Below are 26442 nucleotides of genomic sequence, written 5' to 3' on the forward strand. Positions count from 1 at the left end.
AGAAGGGGCTGTCTTTATGTAAGGGGAGTAGAAGGGGCTACCTGAGGAAGGTCAGACTAACCAAAACGTTGTGAGAATAAAAGTGCATCAAGAGTGAGAAAGAGTTTTCTTAACTTTTCAGACCAAGTACTTCGCCTCTGTTGCACCTGTCACCCAGTCAGGTGTGCAGAGTCTACACAGAAACAAGGTCTACTGAAAACTAAACCATGAAATCACATGAAGGAGCGTTGCAAGAAACACACGTTATGTCAGAAATCAGAGCTACCTCTTGTAACAGAGCCCCAACACGACCTGTCTTTTAACATCTCTTCCAACATTTTTCATCAAAAACACTTCAAACTTGGCCAATAGACACAAAACCCATGTGCAATAAAAGTATATCAATTGATTTTTCATCAAAATGTCAATTTTTGGAAAAATTAAAAATATATATATATATCTTTCAGAAACATTGTCAGATAATGAACCGTGTGTGCACATTTCTGAGCTGGACATAATAACATGCAAATTAGGGCTCTATCTTTTAAGATGGCTCTATAGACCCCCCCACCCCCCACCCCCTTCAAGTTTGATTATGAACAAAGCTCAAAGCCTTACAGACTGCCTCGATTATGTGCAACTGTTTTTCATGACCTATGCAATTTTAACATTGTTTGTTTGTATGTACTTGTTTTTGTAATGTGCTGCCTCTTGGCCAGGACTCCCTTGAAAAAGAGGTTTTTAATCTCAATGGGACCTTCCTGGTTAAATAAAGGTTAAATAAATAAAAAAAATAAAAAATTCATAAAAGCCAATTTATTTGACTTGTGAAATAATTTACAGAGAGGCTCTTCATAATGGGGAACATTGTGACAAAGTCCCATCATCCTAAATGTTATCGTTTAGGTATAAAAAATGGAAGAAGAAAAAAAAGATCAATATTATTACATAACGCTGCCAAGAATCTATGTTGCAGGATGGCTCAGTGGCGCCCTAAAATACACTGCAAGATTGGAGGGAGGCTATTTTTTCATTGTGGGCACACAAAACTTGGCAGGTTCATAGAATAGAATAGTCGAGATAGCCAAAAAAAGTATATTATGGCCCCGCCCTAAACCACACAGGATGTCAACCATCTTGGGTCAAATCTGAGACGTCTCTTAACGAAGCGGCCACTTTGCAAGCTTCAAAATCCCTGTAAGTCTTGCAACAATTGTCAGATCTGGACCCAATGTAGTGTTTGCGTATTTTGATGATCTGGACAAAATGATGTGTGAATTAAACTTGTATCTTTAAAAATGTCTCTCCAGTGCCCCCTGCAAAGTTACAATGGGATGGATAAATTTTGGTACACAAACTCTTGATAGAATTGTGAGCAAAAATGCCAATGAAGACCACGCCCTGTCTACATCCACATTCGCACAGCCACACCTCAAAAAAGTCAATGGGAAGTGACAAAAAATAGTTTGTAATTATCCAATGAAATTTGGTACACTCATTGTTTATGTGACAGTGAGCACAAACTACACCCTATCCCCAACATTTTGAATCAAAATACGCAGATGTACAAAATCTAGACCTCGTACTTTAACAAACTTGTTGTAGGAGTTTGTTTGCTTTTTTGGGTTTTTTTTTTGTTTTTTTGTTTATTTTTTGATGGATGGATGGAAGTCTCAGGGTGTAGTCATAACGAGCCGTTATGACCGACCATTTTGAAAGTAAAGTTCAGATTCAAACTTCCCAATGTGGTGTTTGTGTATTTTAATGGCTTAGACATAATGATATGCTACTTACACTTCTATCTTTAAAAATAGCTCTCCAGCGCCCCCTGCAAAGTTGTAATGGGGCAGAAAATTTTTGTCGTAGACTAATTAAGTTTGGAACACACACTCTTCATGTGACCCTGAGCAAAAAAGTCTATGGGGACCACACCCTAACACTGATGTGAAGGCGGCCAGTTTGAGTCTAATTATACAGACGTCCAAAATCTATCTCTCATATTTTAACAAACCTGTCCTAGGGTTTTTATCCAACAGACTCCAAACTGAGGCAGCATCATCAGGACATATCTGGGATCAAAAGTTGTTAAAGAATTTACATAGGTGTCAGGAATGGGATCATAACGAGCTCTTAATGAAGCTGCCATTTTGAAAGCACAAAATTCTGGTAACTTTTGCAAACATTCAGACAAACCCAATGTAGCGTCTGTGTATTTTGATGAGCTGGACAAAATGATGTGTGGATTAAAATTCTATCTTTAAAAATATCTCTCCAGCGCTACCTGCAAAGTTACAATGGGCCATAAACATTTATCCCCAACATCACACTGTAAATAATGAATCACATTTCAAGCTAAGGTTGATATGCAGCTCTGCCACTGTAGCGTTTCCTTCTGCGGTCGCAAGGGTTGTGAAGGCCCTTTATCACTGCTTGCAGTTTTTTGTCAACTTTTCTCACAAACTGCTACTTTGTGTATGTAAAACTATGATTGATAAGTCCTGTGTTCTTAAATGAAAACCTTCTTGCACACTTATGGCAACAGTGATTACCTGCTCTGGCTTATCTCCAGAGCCCAACGACATCCATTCACTCCCATGGAACCCAAACCTATTATGTCTGTGTGAATCACTGTTCAAAGCACAGAAAGGGAGAGGCTTTCATGTTTACAAACGTGGAGCCGCCCCAGTGATTAATACATAATTTCACAATCATGCACCAGCAGAATAACTACAGCACTCATGACAATGGCCGCAATTGACGTCAACTCTGTCCTCAATTTCTCCATATTGGTTTGAAGTATAAGAATCAGGCAACAAAGACAGTCCAGGCAGTACAGGCTGCTGGCTTGGAGCGAAATCTATGGAAAACACTTGTCATGCTGTAAAGTTCATTTCAATTGCTGTTTTGTGGTCACATTCTGTGTAGTTTCAACTGTCCATGTACCAAACCAGCTCTCACAAGACTACAGCTTGAAATGATGTATTTATGTTTTAAAATATAGATTAACCCCCAAACATAGAACGTATGAACAAGAGTACTAAGAGAGTGTGACGTCATCCACAGAGTTCAGCTCCAGTTAAATGCAGCTCATTGAGGTTAGCAGTTATGGGGCCAATTTGGCACTAAGTTACATATTTAGAATTCCGACCATGAGTATCATAGCAACCAAAGAGCCAATGTGGAGCGAGGCTGTGGAAGGTAATACTCCTTGCCATCCAAACCACTGGTTTAGCAGCACTGTCATTCAAACCTTTTGCTAACATTGGCAAGAGCGACCTCGGGGAAAGAATGGTAAATGGTCACATTTTTCTATAGCGCTTTTCTACCTTCAAGCACCGCCAACCTATGGATCAGTGGATCTGATTCTGACAAATCAGGCTAAGAAGGCACCTGATTTATCTGTTATTAATGTTCATATCTTGATTTCCAGACACAATAGCGAAATAAAAATGCCAGGATCATGTAGAGCGTTAATACAAACTTTTAATACTAAAAGGACAAACCTGACAGCAGCAGTTACAAAGAAAGGGGAAACAGTTTTGTAATAAAAAGAACTGGAGTTGATGGAGCTGGAAGCGCACCCATGATCACTTCCTGTTTGGAATGCTGTGGCTAGCAGGTTAGCGATGTCCATTTATATATACTGTCTATGCTCCCAAATCAGCTAACCCACGCCATACATTCTCCTATCTGCTGTTGTTTCTAATGAATCCTTAAACTCTAAATAAAATGATTAGTCGACTAATGCAAATTTTGATTGACTAAAACAGTGTTTCCCAACCAGGGGTATGGGGTCCGAGCACTTGCCAGTGGGTACTTGAAAAGATTTCAGATAAAAAAAAAAAAAAAAGGTTGCATTGATATTGTGTTGGTAACTGAATGTGAAATATTCTTTGTTGAACATTTTATATCCTTAATAATTCTTTTGTATAATAATTCTGCCATAAATATTAAAACAAGAAAATATTATAGTAATAATTGGCAGTGTACTACTAAACAGATTTATAATTACTAAAGAAACACCAGTACCATTAATAGGTAGTATTAAGTGTGAGACAAGGCTTAGGGGGTACGCGAGACAGAAAAGGTTAAGAACCACTGGACTAAGACTGGTTAATGGACTAAATGACTACAGGCCTACAACCCTACCTGCGTGTCTGCTCACATTAGGGTAGTAACTTATCTCCCTTGTGTTTATCCAATTACAGGTGAGCCTGTGTATACCTTGGCCGGGTGGTGCCACTTTCTCTCTATGGGATTCTGTGGTTGCCATGGTTGTGGTTGGCTGCTCGTTTTATCTTAAAATTCCAAAATGTCAAGTTAAAACTTTGACCAACCAAGAAGTGCAGTATGTGCAGTCCAAAGACTATTGGATTGTAAGATTTGAGCAGTTTGTTTTTCCTGTATCTATGGCAACCCTTCGTGGACGTCACTATGCTAATCATCTCTAAAATACTACAGATTTTTTACCACAATGCAATGACTTTCTACATCAAATGCAGTGGCAAGTATTCATTCCCATGGAACTTTTCACATATTGTCACGTCACAACCACTAATTTAAAAACATTTTGGAAAAGACTGAATGTTGACCTAATGACTAAAAAGAGTCAACCTGTGTGTAATCTTGTCTCAGTATAAATGCAGCTGTGCTGTGAAGGCCACACAAGTTTGTTAAGAGAGTGTTGGGGAGCAAACCACAAAATGAAGTCAAAGGAGCACACCAAACAGGTCAGAGAAAATGTTATGGTGAAGTTTAAAGCAGAGCTTGGATCTAAAAAGATTTCCCAAATGTTGAACATCTCAAGGAGCACTGTTCAATCCATCATCCAGAAATGGAAAGAGTATGGCACAACTGCAAACCTACCCAGACATGGCCGTCCACCAAAACTTACAGAACAAACAAGAAGACACTCATCAGAGATGCAGCCAGGAGGCTGGAGATCCACAGCTCAAGTGGGGGAATCTGTTCACAGGACAACTATTAGTCGTACACTACACAAATCTGGTGTAGCGCACAAGTGAGTGGCAAGAAGAAAGCCATTGTTGAAAACCATCCATAAGAAGTCTCATTTACAGCTCGCTTGAAGTCATTTGGAGGACACAGCAAACATGTGGCAGAAGGTGCTCTGGTCTGATGAGACCAAAATCATTTTTTGGCCTAAAAGCAAAATGCTACGTGTGGAGGAAAACTAACACTGCACATCACTCTGAACACACCATCCCCACAGTCAAACACAGTGGAAAATCACAGCCCCCCACAGCATGATGCTGGGCTTTTCTTCAGCTGGAACAGGGAAGCTGGTCAGAGTTGATGGGAAGATGGATGGAGCTAAATACAGTGCAATATTGGAAGAAAACCTGTTGGAGTCTGCAAAAGACTTGAGACTGGGGCAGAGGTTCACCTTCCAGCAGGACAACGGTCCTAAACATAAAAGTGACAATGGAATGGTTTAAAGAAAAACATATTCATGTGTTAGAATGGCCCAGTCAAAGTCTGGACCTAAATCAAATTGGGAATCTGTGGCAAGATCTGAAAACTGCAGTTCACAAACGGTCTCCATCGAATCTGACTGAGCTTGAACTGTTTTGCCAGGAAGAATGGGCAAAAATTTCAGTCTGTAGGTGTGCAAAGCTGGTGGAGACATACCCCAAAAGACTTGCAGCTGTAATTGCAGCAAAAGGCAGTTCCACAAAGTACTGACTTAGGGAGGCTGAATACTTTTGCACGCTGCACTTTGTAGTTTTGTACTCTTTTTTAAATCTGGAAATTATGTATAATTGCCTTTGTGACAAAATTCGAAAAGATTCCAGGGGGATGAATACTATTGCAAGCCACTGTATGGCAGAAGACATTCCAGAGGGAATGTCCCATATCAACACTGACCAAAACAACCGAGCAGGGTGAGAGTGAGGCTTAGAAAAGGCTTTCCTCCAGAGTTCACCTGGATCCGCTGGAGGTGGCTATGATGCTGCAGGACAAAGAGGAGGGATATCTTTGTCCTGAGGACTATTACTCACCTTAAACTGCTCTGACACAGAATCTGTTCAGCTGAGACTTTAATTTGAACTTTTTATTATTGTTGTATTTTACTGCTCAAAGTTTTTAAATTGCCCCTCTGGGACAAATAAGTCACTGATTGATGGAGATAGTTAAATGGCATGTGCTGGAACAGCCTCAATGAAACAGCAGGTGGAAGATGCTCCACCAGAAAAGTGATTTAATGCTCTTTTAGCTAGGTCTACAGCCTACACAGCAAATGCAGTAAATGTAGGGTATCTACATTAGTTAAAGTTACACTAACATTTCAGCCAATAATCAGACTTAAATCAAGTATTCATTGTGGATCTTTATATTATATAATCAGTACATCATTTGCAAATCCTACATTTAAGAGAATTGTGCAGTCCCTATAGTCTCAAAATTGATTTCACATACCTCATATCAAATGGCACCATAATGTACAGAAATGTTTTTTGTTTTTTGTCCCCCTCCCCACCCCCCCGAGTATTGGCGGAAGTGATTGAAAAGCAGTAGACACATCGCTCATCTCCTATCCATTGCATTGAATGTACAAACGCAGACAGTCTCCAACGGAAAAACAAACATGACATGATAAAAGGCCTGACATTACTTTGGCTTATACGTCTCCTTTAACATGCCACATTTTACAAAACAATCAGTCTTCCGTAGAGTTATATCAGCCCCTGTCTGCATCTGAAATCATGATTCTCAAGCTATTCATGTGCCTCAGCCTCCTGTATATGCAACTTTTTAAGGACTTTTTTTTTTTATTCAAAAGATTGAATAGATAAAATATGTCTTGAATTGTTAATAGCTATGGCAACAGTCCTAATGTTTCATCACTCTAAAATCAAGCACCTAAGCATTGATTGTATTCATGTTACATTACAGCGTTCTATTCTCTGTTTTTAAAAGGGAGTATTACACTTAACACTTAACAGCTAACACATACACACTTAACAAATTTAGATCACCATGTCACCTTTTATTGTTGGTACTACTAGTTTCAGTTTCATTTTTGATTCCCCCTCTCTTTGCTCTCTGTGCTAAGTTACTCCCCAGTCAGAGCACTATCACAACACAATCAGCTGCATCCTTCTAATGAACTACTGCACATCACATCAGATTTGTCAAGTTGTAGTGTATTGCTTTGTATCAGGCTTTTATATATATTTATGGAAAATTGTTGTGTGGGATTATGTAGCTTGAGTGCATGAGTTCTGTAGGCTTGTACAAGAGGCATAAGGCTTGTGCTGTAAGGAGGGTTTGAGCAGGACCCAGCAGAGATCGCTAGATTACTCAAACATACATGGGCAACATATAAAACAAAAATTTGCAGTTTTGACTGCCCGATGGTGGATGTTTTGATCTGGTTAAACATCTCATCATCAGCATGAATGAAAAGTGGTTTCAGAAAATGGTGTCAATTACTGAGCCCCAAAGACATGTTGCCAGTTGAAAGGACTTGAAGTTAAAAGATTAGCATTGTAAATTTGTGGATCTAATTCCAATTAGTTGGTGTCAAGTGGCAATTTGTTAAAATGTTTGGTTATTTCTTTATGAAGGGAGTTATACCTATGGGTTTTAAAGTGATGAAAAGTGAATGCCATTGCCATAGCACTTAACAAATCAAAACTAAATACATCTTTAGGTGGTCAAAAGTCTTAAAAACGTAACCATTAATTAAGAAACTGAAACCCATTAACTGGTGGTTTTCAGATTCTAGATAGTGGTGATGGCATACTCCCAGATGGGGGAACCATTTTCCATTGATGACATTGTACTTTGCCATGAAATATCTAAATGGTAAAGTCACAAATGGTGAACCTGATCATTTCCATTAATGACCAAAAAGGTGCTTTACTACAACAGAAATTTTAACAATATTCAATTTACATTTGTATTAAAACTAAATTTACATTTGTATTAAAACTGTATTGGCCTATAGAATGTTGTGATGTGTTGATCTGAAACCCAGCTGCATATCTGTTCTCCATCTAAGATTATGACATCTAACTCTGTTGAGAACGCAATTTAATAGCTGCATGTGATCCAGACCTGTGGTTTGAAGGAACTCACGTGGAAGTTGTGAGAATGAGTCCTGATGGTTTAACACTGAACACCATTGAATATTTAACTCCAAGGAGTCGCTACGTCGCACCATAAAGGTACAGATAACAGCAAACAGACAAACACAGGCCATTGTGTACTTGGAGCTTTAGCATGTACTTTCCTCCGGACAATAGGAATCCTTTGAACTGGATACTGCATTTTATTGTTCCCTGGAGGAACTGCAGTGTGCAGTCAGAAGAATCCTACCAATACAAATGCTGGGGGTACAATCCCAGCTCTGGCTTGTGAATACTGCCTTAGTGTCCTTTGGCAAGTCAATCCATTTTCCTCACATCTTGTGTCTTCAGCTTTACTTGAATGAACAAAAAAAAATGATCACTGATGGACTCATGGAGTAGACTTACTTACTGCTTGTGACATTAACATCTGGATGAAAGTCCATAAACCTACTCATTTCACTAAACACAGTTCAAATTGTTTTCAAAAATAGTTAAAAATTTTTTTGAAAATGCTATATTCGCAGAAAATAATATATTAACATGTTTTGTAAATTTCACTTTCATTTTTGACGCTTTGAGTCCCCCTCTCTTTGATCCCCACACAAAGTTACTCCCCCCTCACAGCAACACAATCAGCTGCATCTCACTAACGAACATACTGCACATCACCTCAGCTCAAGTTGTTGTTGTATCATGCTTCTGTATAGAGAATGGTCATGTGGGAGCATAGTGAGGTAGGCTTGTGGGCAGAGCATTACACAGAACCTTACATCTTAACCTCAAGTACGGTTTGAATAGGGACTGAGAGAGATTGAAATGAATGACATCTAAATCCTCTTCAGGCATGTTTTTGATGAGAGAAAAGCTTAAAAAAAAAAAAAAAAAAAAAAAAATCTATTTTGCATAATACCCCCTTTACGTTTTGGACCTTCCTATAGTTTGACAGTTTTGATGAAGCTTCTGTTTACTTTGTGGTTGCACATGCAGCAGCAAACATTTATGTAGAGGTAATTCCATAACTTTTACCTTGCAACCATAAAGTTATCAAGGGCCAAAAATTAATTTACACAATCATCAGTTCAACTCAGTGCTACTGCCTGTAATTTCCAGGTCAGATCTATGGAGGGGCAACATAGTAAGATTGTATGTTTTTCCAAGGTATTTCTGACCAATAAAAACACCTACAAGGAAATAAAGACATGCTAAGTGAAATGCCACACTGTGGAACACTGTAGGCAAACCAAATCCATCTCCTTGGAATAAACATGAGCAGAAAACAGCAGAAAACAGAAAAAGATACAATGTTGCCTCTTAAAGGGCAAGAGGCAATTACAAATGTATAACTTCTCTGGCCACACAGAATTCTCAATTCAAGATTGACTTTGAGATGATTTTCTGTCAATGGGATATTTTAAAGTCACTTGTAGGTTTTGGTGAAAGGACATTTGTATTTTTAGTGCAATTAAAACACCTAACACCAGGCTAAGCAATAACAGACAGGAGGTGGCAGACCCTCTACCATAAAAATGCATGTGAAGTATATATCATGCATTTATTCAATTACAAATCTGTGATCACCTCTCCACAGATCTGTAACAAGGCCTCGTGGCATCACCTGCTTCTCCTTTAGCAAAATGTGCATGTTTTTAGATCACACAGGGAATCACCTATGCACCTGCACCAGAGATGTAAGGTCTTACAAAGCATGTGTGAAATATCAACACAGATATTTCACACATGTTAAAGCTAAATAATACATTATAAATAACACATTAATGGTGATATTATTAAGAGTATCCTTCCTTAAGCCTTATTCATAAAGCCTTGAGAATTATACAGTAGAATCTGTTCTGTCAGATGTAGATTTGTTTGGTACATCATTAATATCTCTATAATTACTGGGCCTATTCACATGAAACAAAAACTGATACAAAGTTCACTATCTTCTCTATCAGCACAAATTATCAAAAGATATTTTTTTCCACAATATGTTCACAAAGTGGTGCCATGTTTCCAGTTGAAACAGTGAATCTCCCACAGACTTATACAGTCACCTGCCCTCCATCTGGAATTTAACATAAAAACAACCTACTGTAGGCTTTCAGATGACATCACAATATTCTTTAGGTCAGTATTATTTAATACAGATAGGAGGCATTTAAAATGAAAGGAGGAGTTCAAGTATCTCAGTTCTTTGTTCACAAGTGAGGGACCTATGGTCATGAGGTTTTGGTAATGACCGAAAGACAAGATCATGGATACATGCAGCCGAAATGGGCTTCCTCCACAGGGTGGCTGGGTGCTTCCTCAGAGATAAGGTGAGTAGCTTGGTCACACGGGAGGAGCTCACAGTAGAGCTGCTGCTACACTTCAAGAGTAGCCAGCTGAAGTGGCTCGGGCATCTGTTCAGTATGTCTCCTGGACGCCTCCATAGGGAGCATCTGGGCATGTCCCACCGGAAGGAGGCCCCAGGTAAGACCCAGGATACGCTGGAGGGATTATGTCTCTCGGCTGGCCTGGGAACCCCTTGAGGTGCCACTGGAGGAGCTGGAGGACGTGTCTGGAGTAAGGGAAATCTGGGAGTCCCTGCTTAGACTGCTGCCCCCGCGAACCCAGCCCCAGATAAGCGGAAGAAAATGGATGGATGGAAGCTGATTTTTTTTGGAACACAGTGAGTTCTTGGGTCTAGTCTATAGGTGATCTGGTTCATTTACCTTTTGGATGTTTTGTGGCAAAACCCACTAATTGGCATTTTAGAAAGTTATAGCCTAACCTAATCATCTAAGCCTAACTTTATTGGGAAAATCCATTTACTGGGAGAAAATTGCAAAAAAAAAGCTTCAAAATGGAGGCACAATATAAAATTATAAGAAGTGCTGTAGTTGTGTAATGAGACAGGCTAAATCACTGCTCTGAAGAATCTGTCAAAGAAGGAAATGGAGGAGAACAGAGGGAAACAGAGGAGAACAAAGGAGAACAGAGGAGAACAGAGGAGACCAGAGGGGAACAGAGGAGAACAGAGGAGACCAGAGGGGAACAGAGGAGGGCAGAGAGGAACAGAGGAGAACAGAGGAGACCAGAGGGGAACAGAGGAGGGCAGAGAGGAACAGAGGAGAACAGAGGAGGGCAGAGGGGAACAGAGGAGGGCAGAGGGGAACAGAGGAGGGCAGAGGGGAACAGAGGAGGGCAGAGGGGAACAGGGGGAAACAGAAGAGAACAGAGGAGAACAAAGGAGAACAGAGGAGAGCAGAGGGAAACAGAGGAGAACAGCGGAGAACAAGCAGAGCAGAGGAGAACAAAGGAGAACAGAGGGAAACAGAGGAGAACGGGGGAAACAGAAGAGAACAGAGGAGAGCAGAGGAGAACAAAGGAGAACAGAGAGCAGAGGGAAACAGAGGAGAACAGAGGAGAGCAGAGAGGAACACAGGAGAACAGAGGAGAACAGAGCAGAGGAGAACAAAAGGAGAACAGAGGTAAACATAAGAGAACAGAGGAGGGCAGAGGGGAGCACAGGAGAACAGAGGAGAACAGAGGAGAGCAGAGGGAAACAGAGGAGAACAGAGGAGGGCAGAGGGGAACAGAGAACAGAGGAGAGCAGAGAACAGAGGAGAACAGAAGAGAGCAGAGGAGAACAGAGCAGAGCGGAGGGGAGCACAGGAGAACAGAGGAGAACAGAAGAGGGCAGAGAACAGAGGAGAACAGTGGAGAACATAAGAGAGCAGAGGAGAACAGAAGAGAACAGAAGGGGAAATGAAGTAATATTTAGCTTACTTTTTGTAATGTTCAGTGTATATAGCTAGTTTGGAAAAATCATAGTGGCTTATCTCCATAGTTATTATCTTCTTGTCTAATATTTGACAGAATCTACTAGGGTTGTCAAAAGTAGGAGATACTAATCAGTCCTAGATACTCATTGAGATATCACTACTAAAAAAGTCACATTCACTGGACAGAAATGAACCTTATCTGAGTTGTATCTTTCACAAGTATAAGACATATAGACTAGTATAAACCCATGCACCACTATGAATCTACTGGACACTCAGGGATTACACAGTTTTAATGTGGAAAATCACATTCTATCATCAAAATAGTCTTTTTTATTATCATCGTGGTATCGGAATCATTATTGAGAGTATTCCTTAGTATCAACATTGAGTTTGAAGTTTTAGTATCATGACAACGCCAGTGTATGCTTTGATTCATTTAGTTTATTTGGGTCATCGGTATATTATTCAATAAACAATCATATTTGACATGCAGGAAGCCAAAAAGGTGTAGTCTGAAGTTCTATGCTTTTCAAGCCTATCCTCACTGTCAAAATGTCATTTTGAAAGCAGTTATTATTCATACAACTTGTGTTGGAACAATACTAAAATTTCAATATTAAGGAAACTTGATACTCAATATCGATTTCAATACCACAATGATAATAAGTTTCAGTTTTGAAATAATATGACTTTCTTTTATGTTGGCATGTGTGTTATATGTGTGTAATCCCTCAGTGTGCAGTAGGTTCATGGGTGAATACTAGTCTATGTGTCTTGTACTTGTGAAACATACAGAGAGGTTTGTTTCTGTCCTGTGAATAGGACTTTTTTAGTATCAATACCTGCCCAAATGACTATCTAGTTTTCAATTTCAATACTTTTGACAACCCCCACACGTACAGTAACTGATGTTCAATGGCAAACAAATTAAAACTTAAGGTTCATGACTGCTCAGTGTTATGCTTTTTTTTTACAGTAGAAGAGACTGTTCCAAAGATCCCTAAATACAAAATTTCATAATATTTACTCACATCTTCTGTTTTATAAACATTGCTGTTTCTCACACATATTGACTATCTCTGATTTTGAACTTCTGTGATGATTTTAACAGAAGAAATGACTTATAATTATAATCTGAATTAAATCACATACACAAAAAGTAGATCTATTTAAAACATACACACACACACACAAGAATTGAACATTTTAAGAAAGGAGATGGACTTAAGTGGACTTACGGGTTTGGGCATTTTGTATTTGTCCTGGCCCTGGCTGTGGTTGGGGAGCGGTGGAGTTTCGGGTGAGGTGAGAGCGGTGCGTTCTCTGCTCCTCCTGTGCTCACATAAAGAAGAGAAACGAGTTTCAGCCACTGCGCCTGCACTTAAAGTCAACCACAAGAGGAGTCACTGGGATGAATCACCACTGACTGAGCAAGAGCAAACCAGAAGAGAGAGCAGGGCGCCTTCAAAATAAAAGCCCAAACTGAAAAAGAGAAGGCTGTAGGTCTGAATGATTTGGGGGGGAAAAGATCTAATTGTGATGTTTCTGACAAGTATTGTGATTGTGATTAGATTTGTGATCTGTTTTAATCATAGGGTTTTGTTCAAAGTTTGCATTTTAAACCAGAAGAATTGAGAAAAAAATGAACTGACAAACTAATACAAGAAGATGTTTCTACAGAGCTTAACTACAGGGTGCAGAATCATTTTGTTGTTTGTGGAGTAAATGATGGTACTTAAAAAACAGCAACATTAGCAGTTTGATAACTGCATCGATTCAAATTGCGATTTTGATTCAAATTCCCATTTTGACTCAATTGTGATTAATCTTGCAGCAGTAGAAGGTTGGCTATCAAACTTGTGAATGTGTTAGAAAAATTGATAGAGATGTGTAAAAGCAGCAAGATACATCATATTTGGGCAGGGATGTAAAAATTATTTAGTTAATCAATAAAAATATTTACTGGACCATACAGGTTCTATATTACACAGAATGGACTGTTGTGAGCTTTAATCCATGTTATAATGTTATCATCTCCTCAAAAACAGACCTGAAGTTGTGTTTTGTTTCATTCACACATGTTTGAGCAATCTTTTATTATTAGTTTGTCTACATCGCCAAAGCTCAGAATGCTCTGTTGCACCTTGCGATGTCATCAAGTGGTAGTTTTCAAGTTCCTTTTACCTTTAGTTTAGTAGAAATTGGCAATTCCAGGGCTGATCATCCAAATGATTCTAGTGAAGGTGTACAGAGTTTAAAAACACAGTGGAGCACTTCCTATATTACCACATGATGACATCATAAGGTAGAACAGAGTGTTTTCAGTTTAAGAAAACATCCATGTCTGTTTGTGATGAGGAAACAACATTATAACATGGATCAGAAAACAGCGTAATATGGGCCCTTTAACAAAGAACCTAATTATTCACCCCAATGAGTTTATAAGCACTTTTCACAGCTTTCAGACAGCAGAGCGGAGTTTTGTCATCAGGGTAATGCCAACAACTAGCAAAAGTTGTGCAAAGAGCTATGTTATTCATGTACTAATAGACGTCTATATTGGACTTGACTTTGTACAGATCTAAAGCAGACCTGCACTTTGAGGAGATGGGAGGAGGATGCAGCAGCCGAGCACATTTCTGATCACAGCAGGACTCAGATCAGTCACCTGCGTGTTCACTGCTGTGTTCACTGCTGTGTTCACTGCTGTGTTCACTGCTGTGTTCACTGCTGTGTTCACTGCTGTGTTCACTGCTGTGTTCACTGCTGTGTTCACTGCTGTGTTCACTGCTCTCAGGTGGGCTCTTTCACATAATCTAAGGCCACTGTCACAGCCATTGTTGTTGCTCCCAGCGACCTACTCAGTTGTATCTCATGAGCTTTCCGATCCCTCCGTGTAATAAGGGTGCACCATGTTCCATCGGATTTGACCAGATCCGGGCTTATCCTGCACACGGCTATGGGCAGCCACATGTAGGTATTTGTACCACTGGGCAGCTGTGGCTACTAGTGTTGTCACAATACTAACATTTTAAAGTGAAAAGCTTGATACTCCATATTGATTTTGATGCAGTACCAAAAATTTAAAAACACTTTTAGACTATTTAGAATGTAGTTTTTGTCTGTTTTATAGTAGTTTCTTTCATATAATCCTGTCATCTTATACTAGTTCTGATATTGCTCGAGAGTATTCTATAATTAAACAGCCAAAATCATCTTGTTCCATCCTTGTTCAAATGAAAAGGATATCTTGTTCAGATACTTTGATTGATATCCGGGTATCCATATTTTGACAGTAAATAAATTAAAACTATTTTAAGCTGAAATCCCAGAGAGGAAGTGCTGTATGTTTATAAGGCTCGCGCTGTTGCTTGGATCCAGTCACCATCCACAGACGTGCAGCAGGTTAGAAACGGCACCTCACCCTGTGCTACACCCTCCACTGTCTCAGACTCTCCACATACGCCTTTATCTGCAAACAAACCCACACCCACAGCCACTTTACTGAGAGTCTTTGCCCTCTGCAGAACAATTACCACTGACTGACTAAAAGCGCAATATGACTTCATGTTTTTAATAATGGACGTCAATTCCTTATATTTTCCTGTGAAGAAATAATAACCGCTTTTTACGCACTTCTGGCGCGGCTCCACGCCCACAGCGGCAGGAACTGTCATCCAACAAACCAGTTCTTCCACTGTGTCTCTGGACAAACCTAAGAGCGCCATATATAGACACAACACTTGTTCAGGTACATCTTTAGCGGCGCTTCAGCCCCTCTGTCCGTGCGCTTCTCCATCCTAATCTCAGAGACACCTGTTGAGACATTTGCCTCCCCCTTTTCATCTAAAAGTCCGCGTAAAGTCTGTGCTGTTCACTTAAACTTAAAGTTGGTGTGCAGAGCAGGTGTGTGTCTTACCGGACTCCGGAGACTTCGTGTGATGTGACAGAGACGCTCTACACGCACATCCCCCTCCCTCTTTACAGCCCAACATGGCGCAGAGCCCGCGGCCAGTGCGCTGCGTGCTCACCCGGGGGCGCTGTTTTAACGGGTCAGGGCTAAAATGGAGGAGGGTCCCATCACCCCAGCATATGCGTTTCAAACTCAATACCGAAATGATGACTGTATTCGGACAGAATCCTTCTGTGAGCGCGGGTCATAGACAGCAGCAAACAGGCATTCTCCTCCTTTCCACTGAAACAAAACAACTCTTAGACACATGTCTGTCCTGTGTGAATGCTGTGGAACAGACAGCCCTCCATATTCATGACTGTATGATTGTAGGACATCCCGCACTGTCATTTCAGTGAAGAGCAACAGGCTTGTTCACGTTTTACTCCTCAGTGATCCATGCGCTGTGTAATTGTCCCGTGACTCTAAATGCACTAGTCTACAGTGTATTTCATGAGTGCACTTGTGTAAACACTTAAACATCAGTGTGTGTCCTCCCCCAGCGCACTGAGGGCGCGTAATGACAGAGGTGCGCGCTGATCTGAGGACAGAGACAGTAAGAACGAGCCGTGTCGCTGTCTTGGATGTGACTGGCAACAGAGAAGTGGAGGATTGCGGAGGCGAGCGGGGATGGGACGTGCCACATGTGTCCAGTATGAAGAGGAAGTTTGAATCCCAATGGGTGGGTCCTGAGGTGCCACTGGCCAATAGGAGGGAAGGGATTAAAATAGAGCCGTATATATGAGAGGTACGGACCTCAAAGGGAGCGCTACCGTGCCACCGCGACAATCCAACAGCCCGGTGTAAAAGTTCCACTGTCACTCTCCACATCACATGAGATACAGACACAAAAACGTTTCATGTGATGTCATGAGATTGTAATCTGCTTAAAGGTGAGACAGCTCAAGTGAAGGCAGGTGAGAACATGTGAAAATGCAGATGGTTAATGTGTGTAATGACTGACTGGCCACTGCATGAGTTTTGTCCTTCTCACTCAGTATTAACAGATTGAAACAGCAATATGAATACTTCTATTTATTTCAAAAGTTGTGTGACTATTACAGGATTAATATTATAAAAATGTAATGTAAAATGCACCACCAAAAAGCCACAAAAGAGAAAATCTAGAATCATAATTACAATTTACAATTTATTACAATTTATATGTATTTATTTAAAGGGCCCATATCCCACTGTTTTCTGATCTGTTCTAATGTTGTTTCCTCATCACAAACAGACCTTGAGTTGGGTTTTGTTCCATTCACACATGTTTAACATACAAACTCTGCAGATTTAGGCTCTTAAAAGGAAAACACTCTGTTCCTTGTGATGTCATCATGTGGTAATACAGGAAGTGCTCCACTGTGTTTTTAAACTCCACAAACTTTCACTAGAATCATTTGGATAATTTCAGCCTTAGAATTACCGATCTCTACTGAACTAAAGATAAAAGGCCTGTTAAATTGAAAACTACCACTTCATGACATCACAAGGTGGGGACTGCTCCACATCCTGAGGCACTTTTATATTAAACAGTAACAATCTGAGGTGCAGTATGAAGGGCATATCAGAGCAAGAGGACATGGAGTTATATCTGTGGAATTTTAACTCATTATGTAACACAAAAAAATGCTCTCTGGGTTAAATATCACCGAATGTTTGTATGGGATAGTTAATAGTAGCGTCACATTTCTACAGACTCAAACAGCAGAACTAAGAACTAAGAAGGGCCCATATTACACTCTTCTCTGATCTATGTTTTAATGTAGTTTCCGTGTCACAAACAGACCTGGTGTTGTGTTTTTCTTTCATTCACACATGGTACTCCTCTGTGTTTTAAACTCCACACACCTTCACTAGAATCATTTGGATCATTTCAGCCCTGGAAATCTACTGAAGTAAAGGTAAAAGGAGCCGTTAACTTGAAAACTACCACTTGATGACATCACAAGGTGGAACAGATCATTTTGAGCTTTGAGATGTAGACAGACTAATAATTAAGTGTTACTCAAACATGTGTGAATGAAATACATCTCCAGGTCTGTTTTTGAGGAAGAACAGCATTAGAACATGGTTTAACATTCAGAAGAGTCCATTTTTTAAAGAATATTATCCAAAAGATTGTCCTAGAGTAGGTTCAAATCTGCTAAAATGACATCATAGAGAGGCTGGAATGTCATTGACCATGGGAGTAGGGCTATTACATCTCTTTCATAATTCACAGCCTCTAAACAGCCTTAGGGATATGCAAAACACTTCTAAATTTACCTCTACAGTTGTCTCAATGAACTGTTTACTGTGTGATGCCATATGCAAATTATTCTGCACCAAATACAAAGCCACATCAGCTCCAGAACAAGAGCCAGTCTCCAGTGTCCTCACAACTTTAGCACTTGTTTCAGGAAAAAAAAAAAAAAAATCATTCCAAATTGAGGTATGCATTACCTATATCATACAGTAGGTGTCAGTGTAACCATATTAAAAAGCACCAATTGCCTTCAACTTTTCAGAATATACATAAGAGTAAAGAAGCACTTTCTGGAAAAAGGAGACCTTCTATGTTAAAGGCATCATCTGTTTGTGTCTTAGAGTGCAGTCCAAAAAACTATAGCACAGCAAACACAAACAACTTGTCATTCCTTAAAGTAAAGGGAACACCTCTCAAAAGCTGAGGGATACTTTCTTATCTGGCAGCACAGACCCTGTTCAGCTCAGCTTCAGCTGTACGGGATCTCAGAGGCCATCAGTCTTGGGAAATGTGGTACTGTTGATACAGATTTGGCAGTTGTATAACTGCCATGAAATAATAATAATAATACTAATAATAATAATAATAATAATAATAATAATAATAATAATAATAATAATAATAGCATTAAAAGTTAAAAAGTCCAAAAAGTCTATTTTGCATACAGTGAGGCAAATAAGTATTTGAACACCCTGTGATGGAGGGGTCTAAATTTTTCATCTTAGGTGCATGTCCACTGTGAGAGACATAATCTAAAAAAAAATCACATTTTTAAAATAATTTATTTGTATGTTACTGCTGCAAACAAGTATTTGAGCATCTGAGAAAATCAATGTTAATATTTGGTATAGTAGCCTTTGTTTGAAATTACAGAGGTCAAACATTTGCTGTAGTTTTTCACCAGGTTTGCACACACTGCAGGAGGGATTTTGGCGCACTCCTCCACACAGATCTTTTCTAGATCAGTCAGGTTTCTGGGCTGTCGCTGAGAAACACGAAGTTTGAGCTCCCTCCAAAGATTTTCTATTGGGTTTAGGTCTGGAGACCGGCTAGGCCATTCCAGAACCTTGATATACTTCTTACGGAGCCACTCCTTGGTTATCCTGGCTGTGTGATTCGGGTAATAATAATAATAATAATTAAAACTGCAAGCAGTGATAAAGGCCCTCGCCACCCCTTGCGACCGCGGGGTACACACCACCGCGGAGATCCTGCCTTTCGTTCCCACTTACATCGCTCCTCCCCCAAAAATCAGCGACTGAGTAATACTACTCCATTCATTCCAATGAGAGCATTTATGACATTGTCACGCCTGTACGGTTGGAAATAAAGGTATGTCTTCCTTGGCTTTTTTGTTCAGTATGATGAGAGGAATATGTGTACCAAATTTCAATAGTCTATGACAAATTAATTATTTTTCATCCCAGTTAACCAAAGCCCATGTATTTCAATGAGAAATGTCAGACGTTGCCATGGCAACACCTTTGAAAATAGAGGTATGGTGTCATTGACTTTTTTGTTCAGTATAGGAATTGGGATGTTCATGCCAAATTTCAAATGTTTGTGTCAAAGTAATTTTTTTACATGACATTTAAAATTTTCAAGGGGGCGCTGTGGAGCAATGTAATATTTGATATCTGTAAATTGCATATCTATTCACTCAGATAAAGATTTTAAACAAAATGTATATTAATGCCGGGAAATAGGATACTGCATGTGTGAGTTATGCTCACTTTAACACGTCAAAATATTTCTTTTTTCTTTGCAGGCTGGCCACACCCACATTTTATGATGTAGAAAAATTCAAGTCAGTTCCCTATAATCCCACATGGGTCTAGTTCATTTTGACCAATTTGCAAGTTTCTTGAATGAAAATCCACGGCGCAAAAAATCCAAATGTGAGAGGTAAAATTTTGAAAAAATGGGGTTCCGCCCACAATGGCCGACTTCCTGTAGGGTTTAGGGTGGGGTCATAATATAATTTTATACTTGTCTTGACATGTTCTATGTTTGTACCAAATTTCATTTGTCTACGATGAAAAAGGTCTCTCATTGCCGCAATGTATTTCAAATTTTGAGGTGGCGCTATTGAGTTATTTTGAAACATTAATTTTTTTGAACACAAAAATAATAAATTTTTCACCGACCTTGAATTTTTGGTCCAATAAAATTGACTTTTCGTTAACGTTCAGGGGGTCAAAAGTGAATTTAATGTCGCGAGCAAAATAATAATAATAATGGAACGCATTTTCCACCCAAACCATAACAGCTACAGTCATGTCACTTTCTCACATTGTGCCCCGTCACAAATAAGGCCCCTGTGAATTTTTTCACACGTCCACTACAAATCGATTGTCTTCTATGAATTTTTGAAAATGAAATTTGAAGAGGGCGCTAGAGAGCCATTTTGTGAGAGAGTGCCTTGATTTGCATATCATTGCGTTCAGCTCATAAATGTGCATAAATGCTGTATTAGCATTTTCCCAACAAAAAATGTGTGAAAGAGAAATATTTTTTGGAAATATTCCAAAATTTGCGATTTTGTTGAAAATTCACCCTGACCACACCCAAAGTCATAATCAAAATGTAATTGATAATCTTTAATCACACATGGGTTTAGTGGGATTTGGCCAAATTTGAAGTGTTTCTGATGAAAACTGTGCGAGAAAATGTCCTGAATGTGAGGGTGTGCACTTTTGTCGTTCCCGGGTTTGATCCAATATGGCCGACTTCCTGTACATTTTAGGGTGGGGCCATAATATCATTTTTTGTCATGTCCCGACATGTACTATTTTTTAATGTGAGTTTCAGATTTTTAAGTTGACTTTTTTCTGAGTCGGGCTCCCATTGGCCCCATGAAAATCAAAGTTTGAGGTGGCGCTACCGAGTCGTCTTTCGATATTTTTTCTCGGGGTCTTTTGTGACAATTAGAGCTCGTCGAGTTCTAATTTTTAACACCACTCACTGCCATGTCGGGGCGTGTTTACTACTTGATTTTTGCCATTTTCCATGCTCCGGACGCGGTTTTAATGAGTCCCTCGCCGGGACGGAGTCCCAGGCTCGGGCCTAATAACATAGTTAAAAGTACAAAAAGTCTACTTTGCATACAGTATTTTTGGTTTGTTTTGGGGGTTTTTCCAGACCTCCTTGCTTTTTTTCAAAATAGCCTTTTTATTCTGAACTGTATTTTTAAATACTTGTATTCTACAAAGTCACCATCCAGCCTTTTCCTGAATATATAAAGCCTAAATCAGATATCTTAGTGAGCTGACGTCTATTGAACAGGTATTATGTAATGTAACCATTCCCAGAGTTCCCAGATTTCACATTAAAGAATATGTCATGTTTTCTTATTAGCTTGTAGTAATGTATTATATTGTAGTATTTTCTGTGCAGTATTGTGTGGTAAGTTCTAGGAGGTGAAGGACTAAGTTTCAAATCACATCATAAAGTTCTATTGGGTTGTATTGTTCAATATAGATAAAAGAGACCTATTTTGCAGAGTTGTCTTTTTACAGCTTTTATCCTTTCTAGAGTTGTTTGCCCTTCACATTTTATTGGAGTGTTATTTCTATTCTTTATTCTCCCGTGTTCAAGATGTCATTGCTCTGATCTACCCCCATTTTCACCATCACGGTTCACGCCTATTGCTCTTAATATACTTTGTTCTCCTATTTTAATTTCTTAAAATAGGAGAACCACCTGAACATGGTGGAGGGGTTTGAGCACTCGAATGATCTTGGAAGCTAGGTTGTCAGGGGCTTCATGCCCCTGGTAGGGTCACCCATGGCAAATAGGTCCAAGGAGATGGGTCAGACTAAGAGCAATTCAGAAGTCCTTTATGATGAGAAAAACAAGGTTTGTTATGTCGCCCGGACCGGCATCACCGGGGCCCCACCCTGGCCCCGCCCTGGCCCCACCCTGGCCCCACCCTGGAGCCAGGGCTGGAGTGGGTGTTTGAGAGTGAGCGCTTGGTGGCCAGGCTTTTCCCCATGGGGCCCAGCCCGAAGGAGTGACGTGGAGCTGTCCTCACGTGGACCCACCACCCGTGGGAGGATCCGTAAGGTGCAGAGAGATCTGGGCAGCAGTCGAAGGCGGGGGTCTCGACGACCGGATCTTCGGACATGGAGACAAGCTCTGAGGACATGGAATGTCACCTTGCTGGGGGGAATGAGCCTGTGCGGGAGGTTGAGCGCCTCACCTCCACGCACAGCTTGGGCTCTGGAACCCAACTCCTTGAGAGTGGCTGGACTCTCCATTTCTCTGGCATTGCCCACGGGGAGAGTCGGCGAGCTGGTGTGGGCTCACTGCCCCACAGGCCTTCTTGGAGTCCCTGGGAGAGGTAGTCCCCGACCGGGGACTTCAATGCCCATGTGGGTAATGACAGTGACCTGGAGGGGCGTGATTGGGAAGAATGGCCTCCCTGATCTGAACCCGAGCGGTGTTTTGTTATTGGACTTCAGTGCTAGTCACAGTTTGTCCATAACAAACACCATGTTCGAGCACAAGGGTGTTCATCAGTGCACGTGGCACCAGGGCGGACAGGTCGGAGGTCGATGATTGACTTTGTTGTCGTGTCATTTGACCTCCTGCCTCCTGCCTCCTGCCTCCTGTCTTTGACACTCGGTTGAATGTGAGAGGGGCAGAGCTGTCAACCAATCACCACCTGGTTGTGAGTTGGAACCGCTGTCGGAGGACGAAGCTCGATAGACCTGGGAGGCCCAAGACTATCCTGACGGTCTGCTGGGAATGTCTGATGGAGCCCTCTGAGCTTCTCCCTGATCCCAGGGGAGGCTGGGGATATGGTGGTCGTAAGGTCTGCGGTGCTTGTCGTGGCGGCAATCCCCGAACCCGGTGGTGGATACCAGAAGTAAGGGATGCCGTGAGGCTGAAGAAGTTCTATTGAACACTGTTGGCTTGTGGGACTCCTGAGGCAGCTGATGAGTACTAGTGGGCCAAGTATGCCACGGCTCGTGCTGTTACAGAGGCAAAAACTCGTGAGGAGGAGTTTGGGGAGGCCATGGAGGAGGACTATCGGACGGCCTCAAAGAAATTCTGACAAACCGTCCGACGTCTTAGGAGGGGGAAGCAATGCTTCACCAGCACTGTTTACAGTGCGGGTGGAGAGCTGCTGACTTCGACTGGGGATGTTGTCGGGCGTCGGAAGGAATACTTTGAGGATTTTCTCAATACCACTGTCACGTCTTCCAAGGAGGAAGCAGAGACTGTGAACCCAGGGGCGGACTCGTCCTTCAACCTGGCTGATGTCACCGAGGTGGTTAGCAAGCTCCTTGGTGGCAAGGGTCCAGGGGTGGATGAGTATCTCAAGTCTCTGGATGTTGTGGGGCTGTCTTGGCTGACACATCTCTACAACATCGCTTGGCAGTCGGGGACTTTACCTCTGGACTGGCAGACCGGGGTGGTGGTCCCTGTGTATAAGAAGGGGGATCAGAGGGTGTGTTCCAATTATAGGGGAATCACACTCCTCAGCCTTCCCAGTAAGGTCTATTCCAGGGTACTGGAGAGGAGAATCCGACCAATAGTCAAACTTCGGATCCAGGAGGAGCAGTGTGGTTTTCGTCCTGGTCATGGAACACTGGACCAGCTCTATAATCTCCATCGGGTGCTCGAGGGCTCATGGGAGTTTGCTCAACCAGTTCACATGTGTTTTGTGGATCTGGAGAAGGCAATCGACCGTGTCCCTCCTGGGGTCTTTTGGGGCGTGCTCCAGGAGTATGGGGTCCGGGGCTCTTTGCTAAGGGCTGTCCGGTCCCTGTATGACTGGCGCAGAAGCTGTGTTCGCATTGCCGGTAGTAAGTCAGACCTGTTCCCGGTGCATGTTGGACTCCGCCAGGACTGCCCTTTGTAACCAGTTCATTCATTATATTTACAATATTTCTAGGTGCAGCCAGGGGTCGGAGGGGGTCTGGTTTGGGAACCACAGGATTTCATCTCTGCTGTTTGCAGATGATGTTGTTCTGATGGCTTCTTCAAGCCAGGACCTGCAGCAGGCACTGGGGCGGTTTGCAGCCGAGTGTGAAGTGGCTGGGATGAGAATCAGCTCCTCCAAATCCGAGGCCATGGTTCTTGATTGGAAAAAGGTGGCTTGCCCTCTCCGGGTGGGTGGTGAGTCCCGGTCTCAAGTGGAGGAGTTTAAGTATCTCGGGGTCTTGTTCATGAGTGAGGGAAGGATGGAGTGTGAGATTGACAGGTGGATCGGTGCAGCGTCTGCAGTGATGCCGTTGCTGTATCGGTCCGTTGTGGTAAAGAAGGAGCTGAGTCGAAAGGCAAAGCTCTCAGTTTACTGGTCAATCTACATTCCTACCCTCACCTATGGTCATGAGCTCTGGGTAATGACCGAAAGGACGAAATCGCAGATACAATTGGCCAAAATGGATTTCCTCCTCAGAATGGCTGGGTGCTCCCTTAGAGATAGGGTGAGGAACTCAGTCACACAGGTGGAGCCGCTGCTCCTATACGTCGAGAGGAGGCAGCTGAGGTGGCTCGGGCATCTGCTCAGGATGCCTCCTGGACGCCTCCCTAAGGAGGGTTCTGGGCATGTCCTACCGGAAGGAGGCCCTGGGGAAGATAATTATTGCAATTCAAAATGCCCAAATACAGCACAATGATCCCTGTGTGTCATAGAGTGTAACAACAGACAAAAGCACAGTATGCCACTTAAGTGGTGTGGCTGGAGAAATATAATGATTATAGAGTTACCAAAAATAATCAGCTTCATAATTTATTTATTTTTTATTTTCCTTTCAAGCCTTGCTTTGAGAGTGTGACATAAGCACAAATCTTTTCTGAATTGTTGGTGCTCAAAATGGTGTCCACTTATCAGGCAGTACAGTTTGAAGTGATTCTCCCCACACAATGGCCTTCACTAAGACTTCCTGAATCTTTGTCCAAAATTACTGCTCTAAATGATTTGTTGTGATGTTCGAACCAAAGAATTGCCCAAGTGAAAATCAAATAGCAGAGAGGCTGGCAGCTTGGGCCGACACAGGGTAGCACCTCTGTCTTCACATCAGGCATTGTGTGGACATTTGGACTGTTTCCATATTAATAATTAACAATTTATAGCTAAACATTTTCCATGATCATATGTTTTTAAAAATTTTATTCTGGGACACCCCCGGGTTTGGATGGTTGGTCTAAATAAAACCGTGAAAAGAGCCGTGACATTGTCTATTCTCGACTCACTTGTGGGTCACTGTATAACCTTAGGAACATCTGTGCATTTTTTTTGCCTAATGCTCATGCACAGTTTTCTGTGATTTAGCTAAGCAAATTACAATTACTCATTTTACTGTTGGTGGGACCAGATTGGTCAAAAATAGGGACATCTGGGATATTTCTTGTATAAAACTGGGACAAATAATTTCCTTTGGATGGGTCTGGGTCAGGGGACACAGGGGTCAAACCTGGGACTGTCTAGGTCAAACTAAAACCTAAACCTAGCAGTAATGTCTGTTTGCTCCAATAAACTAGACTCAACTCTACACAAAACGTCCTATCAGCTCATATTCATGCGTTTCAGGTTCCAATTATGGGCAACATTTTGGGTACATTTGGAAACAATGCAAAAAATAGATCTTGTTTTGTATTGCTAATTGCTATTGCAATGGTGCTAATTCTTCATTACTCTGAAACCAAGGTAAAAAAAACAAAAAAACAAAAAAAAAAAAACTAGATACACTGCTTCCATAGCAACTGAAACACAATTTTAGGTGTTAAGATGTTTTTCCCCCGGGTGTAGATGTTGCATGTGTTCAGGCTACTGTCTAAAGCACATGTGTCAAACTCAAGGCCCGTGAGCCAAATGTGGCCCTCCACATCATTTTATGTGGCCCTCGAGAGGGTAAATTAAAAGGTATGATCGTCGTAAAGTGTCATTTTATCAGGAGATTCCCAGTTACATAGCCATTTTTTAACATCTAGGCAAATGCATATTTAATATTTGTAACTTGAATAAGTAAAAAATACAGAAACAGTTAATTAAAAAGTAAAAAATGATGTGGGCCTCGGTGAAAATGTGTTTGACACACCTGGTCTAAAGCCTATATGTCTTTGTCACCCACACAAAATCAGTTCTGACGCTTTATAATATGATCAAGATACAGCAAATAGCATCGCTGCAGTCTGGCCTCTGAAGACAGCGTCAATGCTCAGCCTCACTGTACATGCACATACACGCAATGCAAATAATAGAACTGTTCTTTTGCACAACATTGAGCACATTCTGGCTCATTTGAACCCATTTGTCATGAACAGCTCACATGACGCAAACATGTCACTTCCATCATACAACCACTAATGCTGTTTCCTCAGCAAATACCTACCTGGAGTTTTGTCTTGTTTTATTCATACATATTTAACACATAAACCCTACAA

The 26442-nt window shown here is 41.2% G+C and overlaps 1 protein-coding gene across 1 annotated transcript in view; it reads right to left on the bottom strand.

Moving 5' to 3' along the window:
• Positions 1-13235, bottom strand: part of ezrb (ezrin b) — a 37524-nt gene extending 24289 nt beyond the window's left edge. Inside the window, exon 1 of the mRNA XM_033990960.2 lies at positions 13084-13235. Within this exon, the coding sequence (XP_033846851.1) occupies positions 13084-13095 (12 nt within the window). The 5' untranslated portion in view covers positions 13096-13235. The remainder of the gene's footprint in view (positions 1-13083) is intronic.
• Between the last annotated feature and the right edge of the window lie 13207 nt (positions 13236-26442).

This window comes from Periophthalmus magnuspinnatus, chromosome 24, assembly GCF_009829125.3.
Source record: "Periophthalmus magnuspinnatus isolate fPerMag1 chromosome 24, fPerMag1.2.pri, whole genome shotgun sequence".
Taxonomy (NCBI): domain Eukaryota; kingdom Metazoa; phylum Chordata; class Actinopteri; order Gobiiformes; family Gobiidae; genus Periophthalmus; species Periophthalmus magnuspinnatus.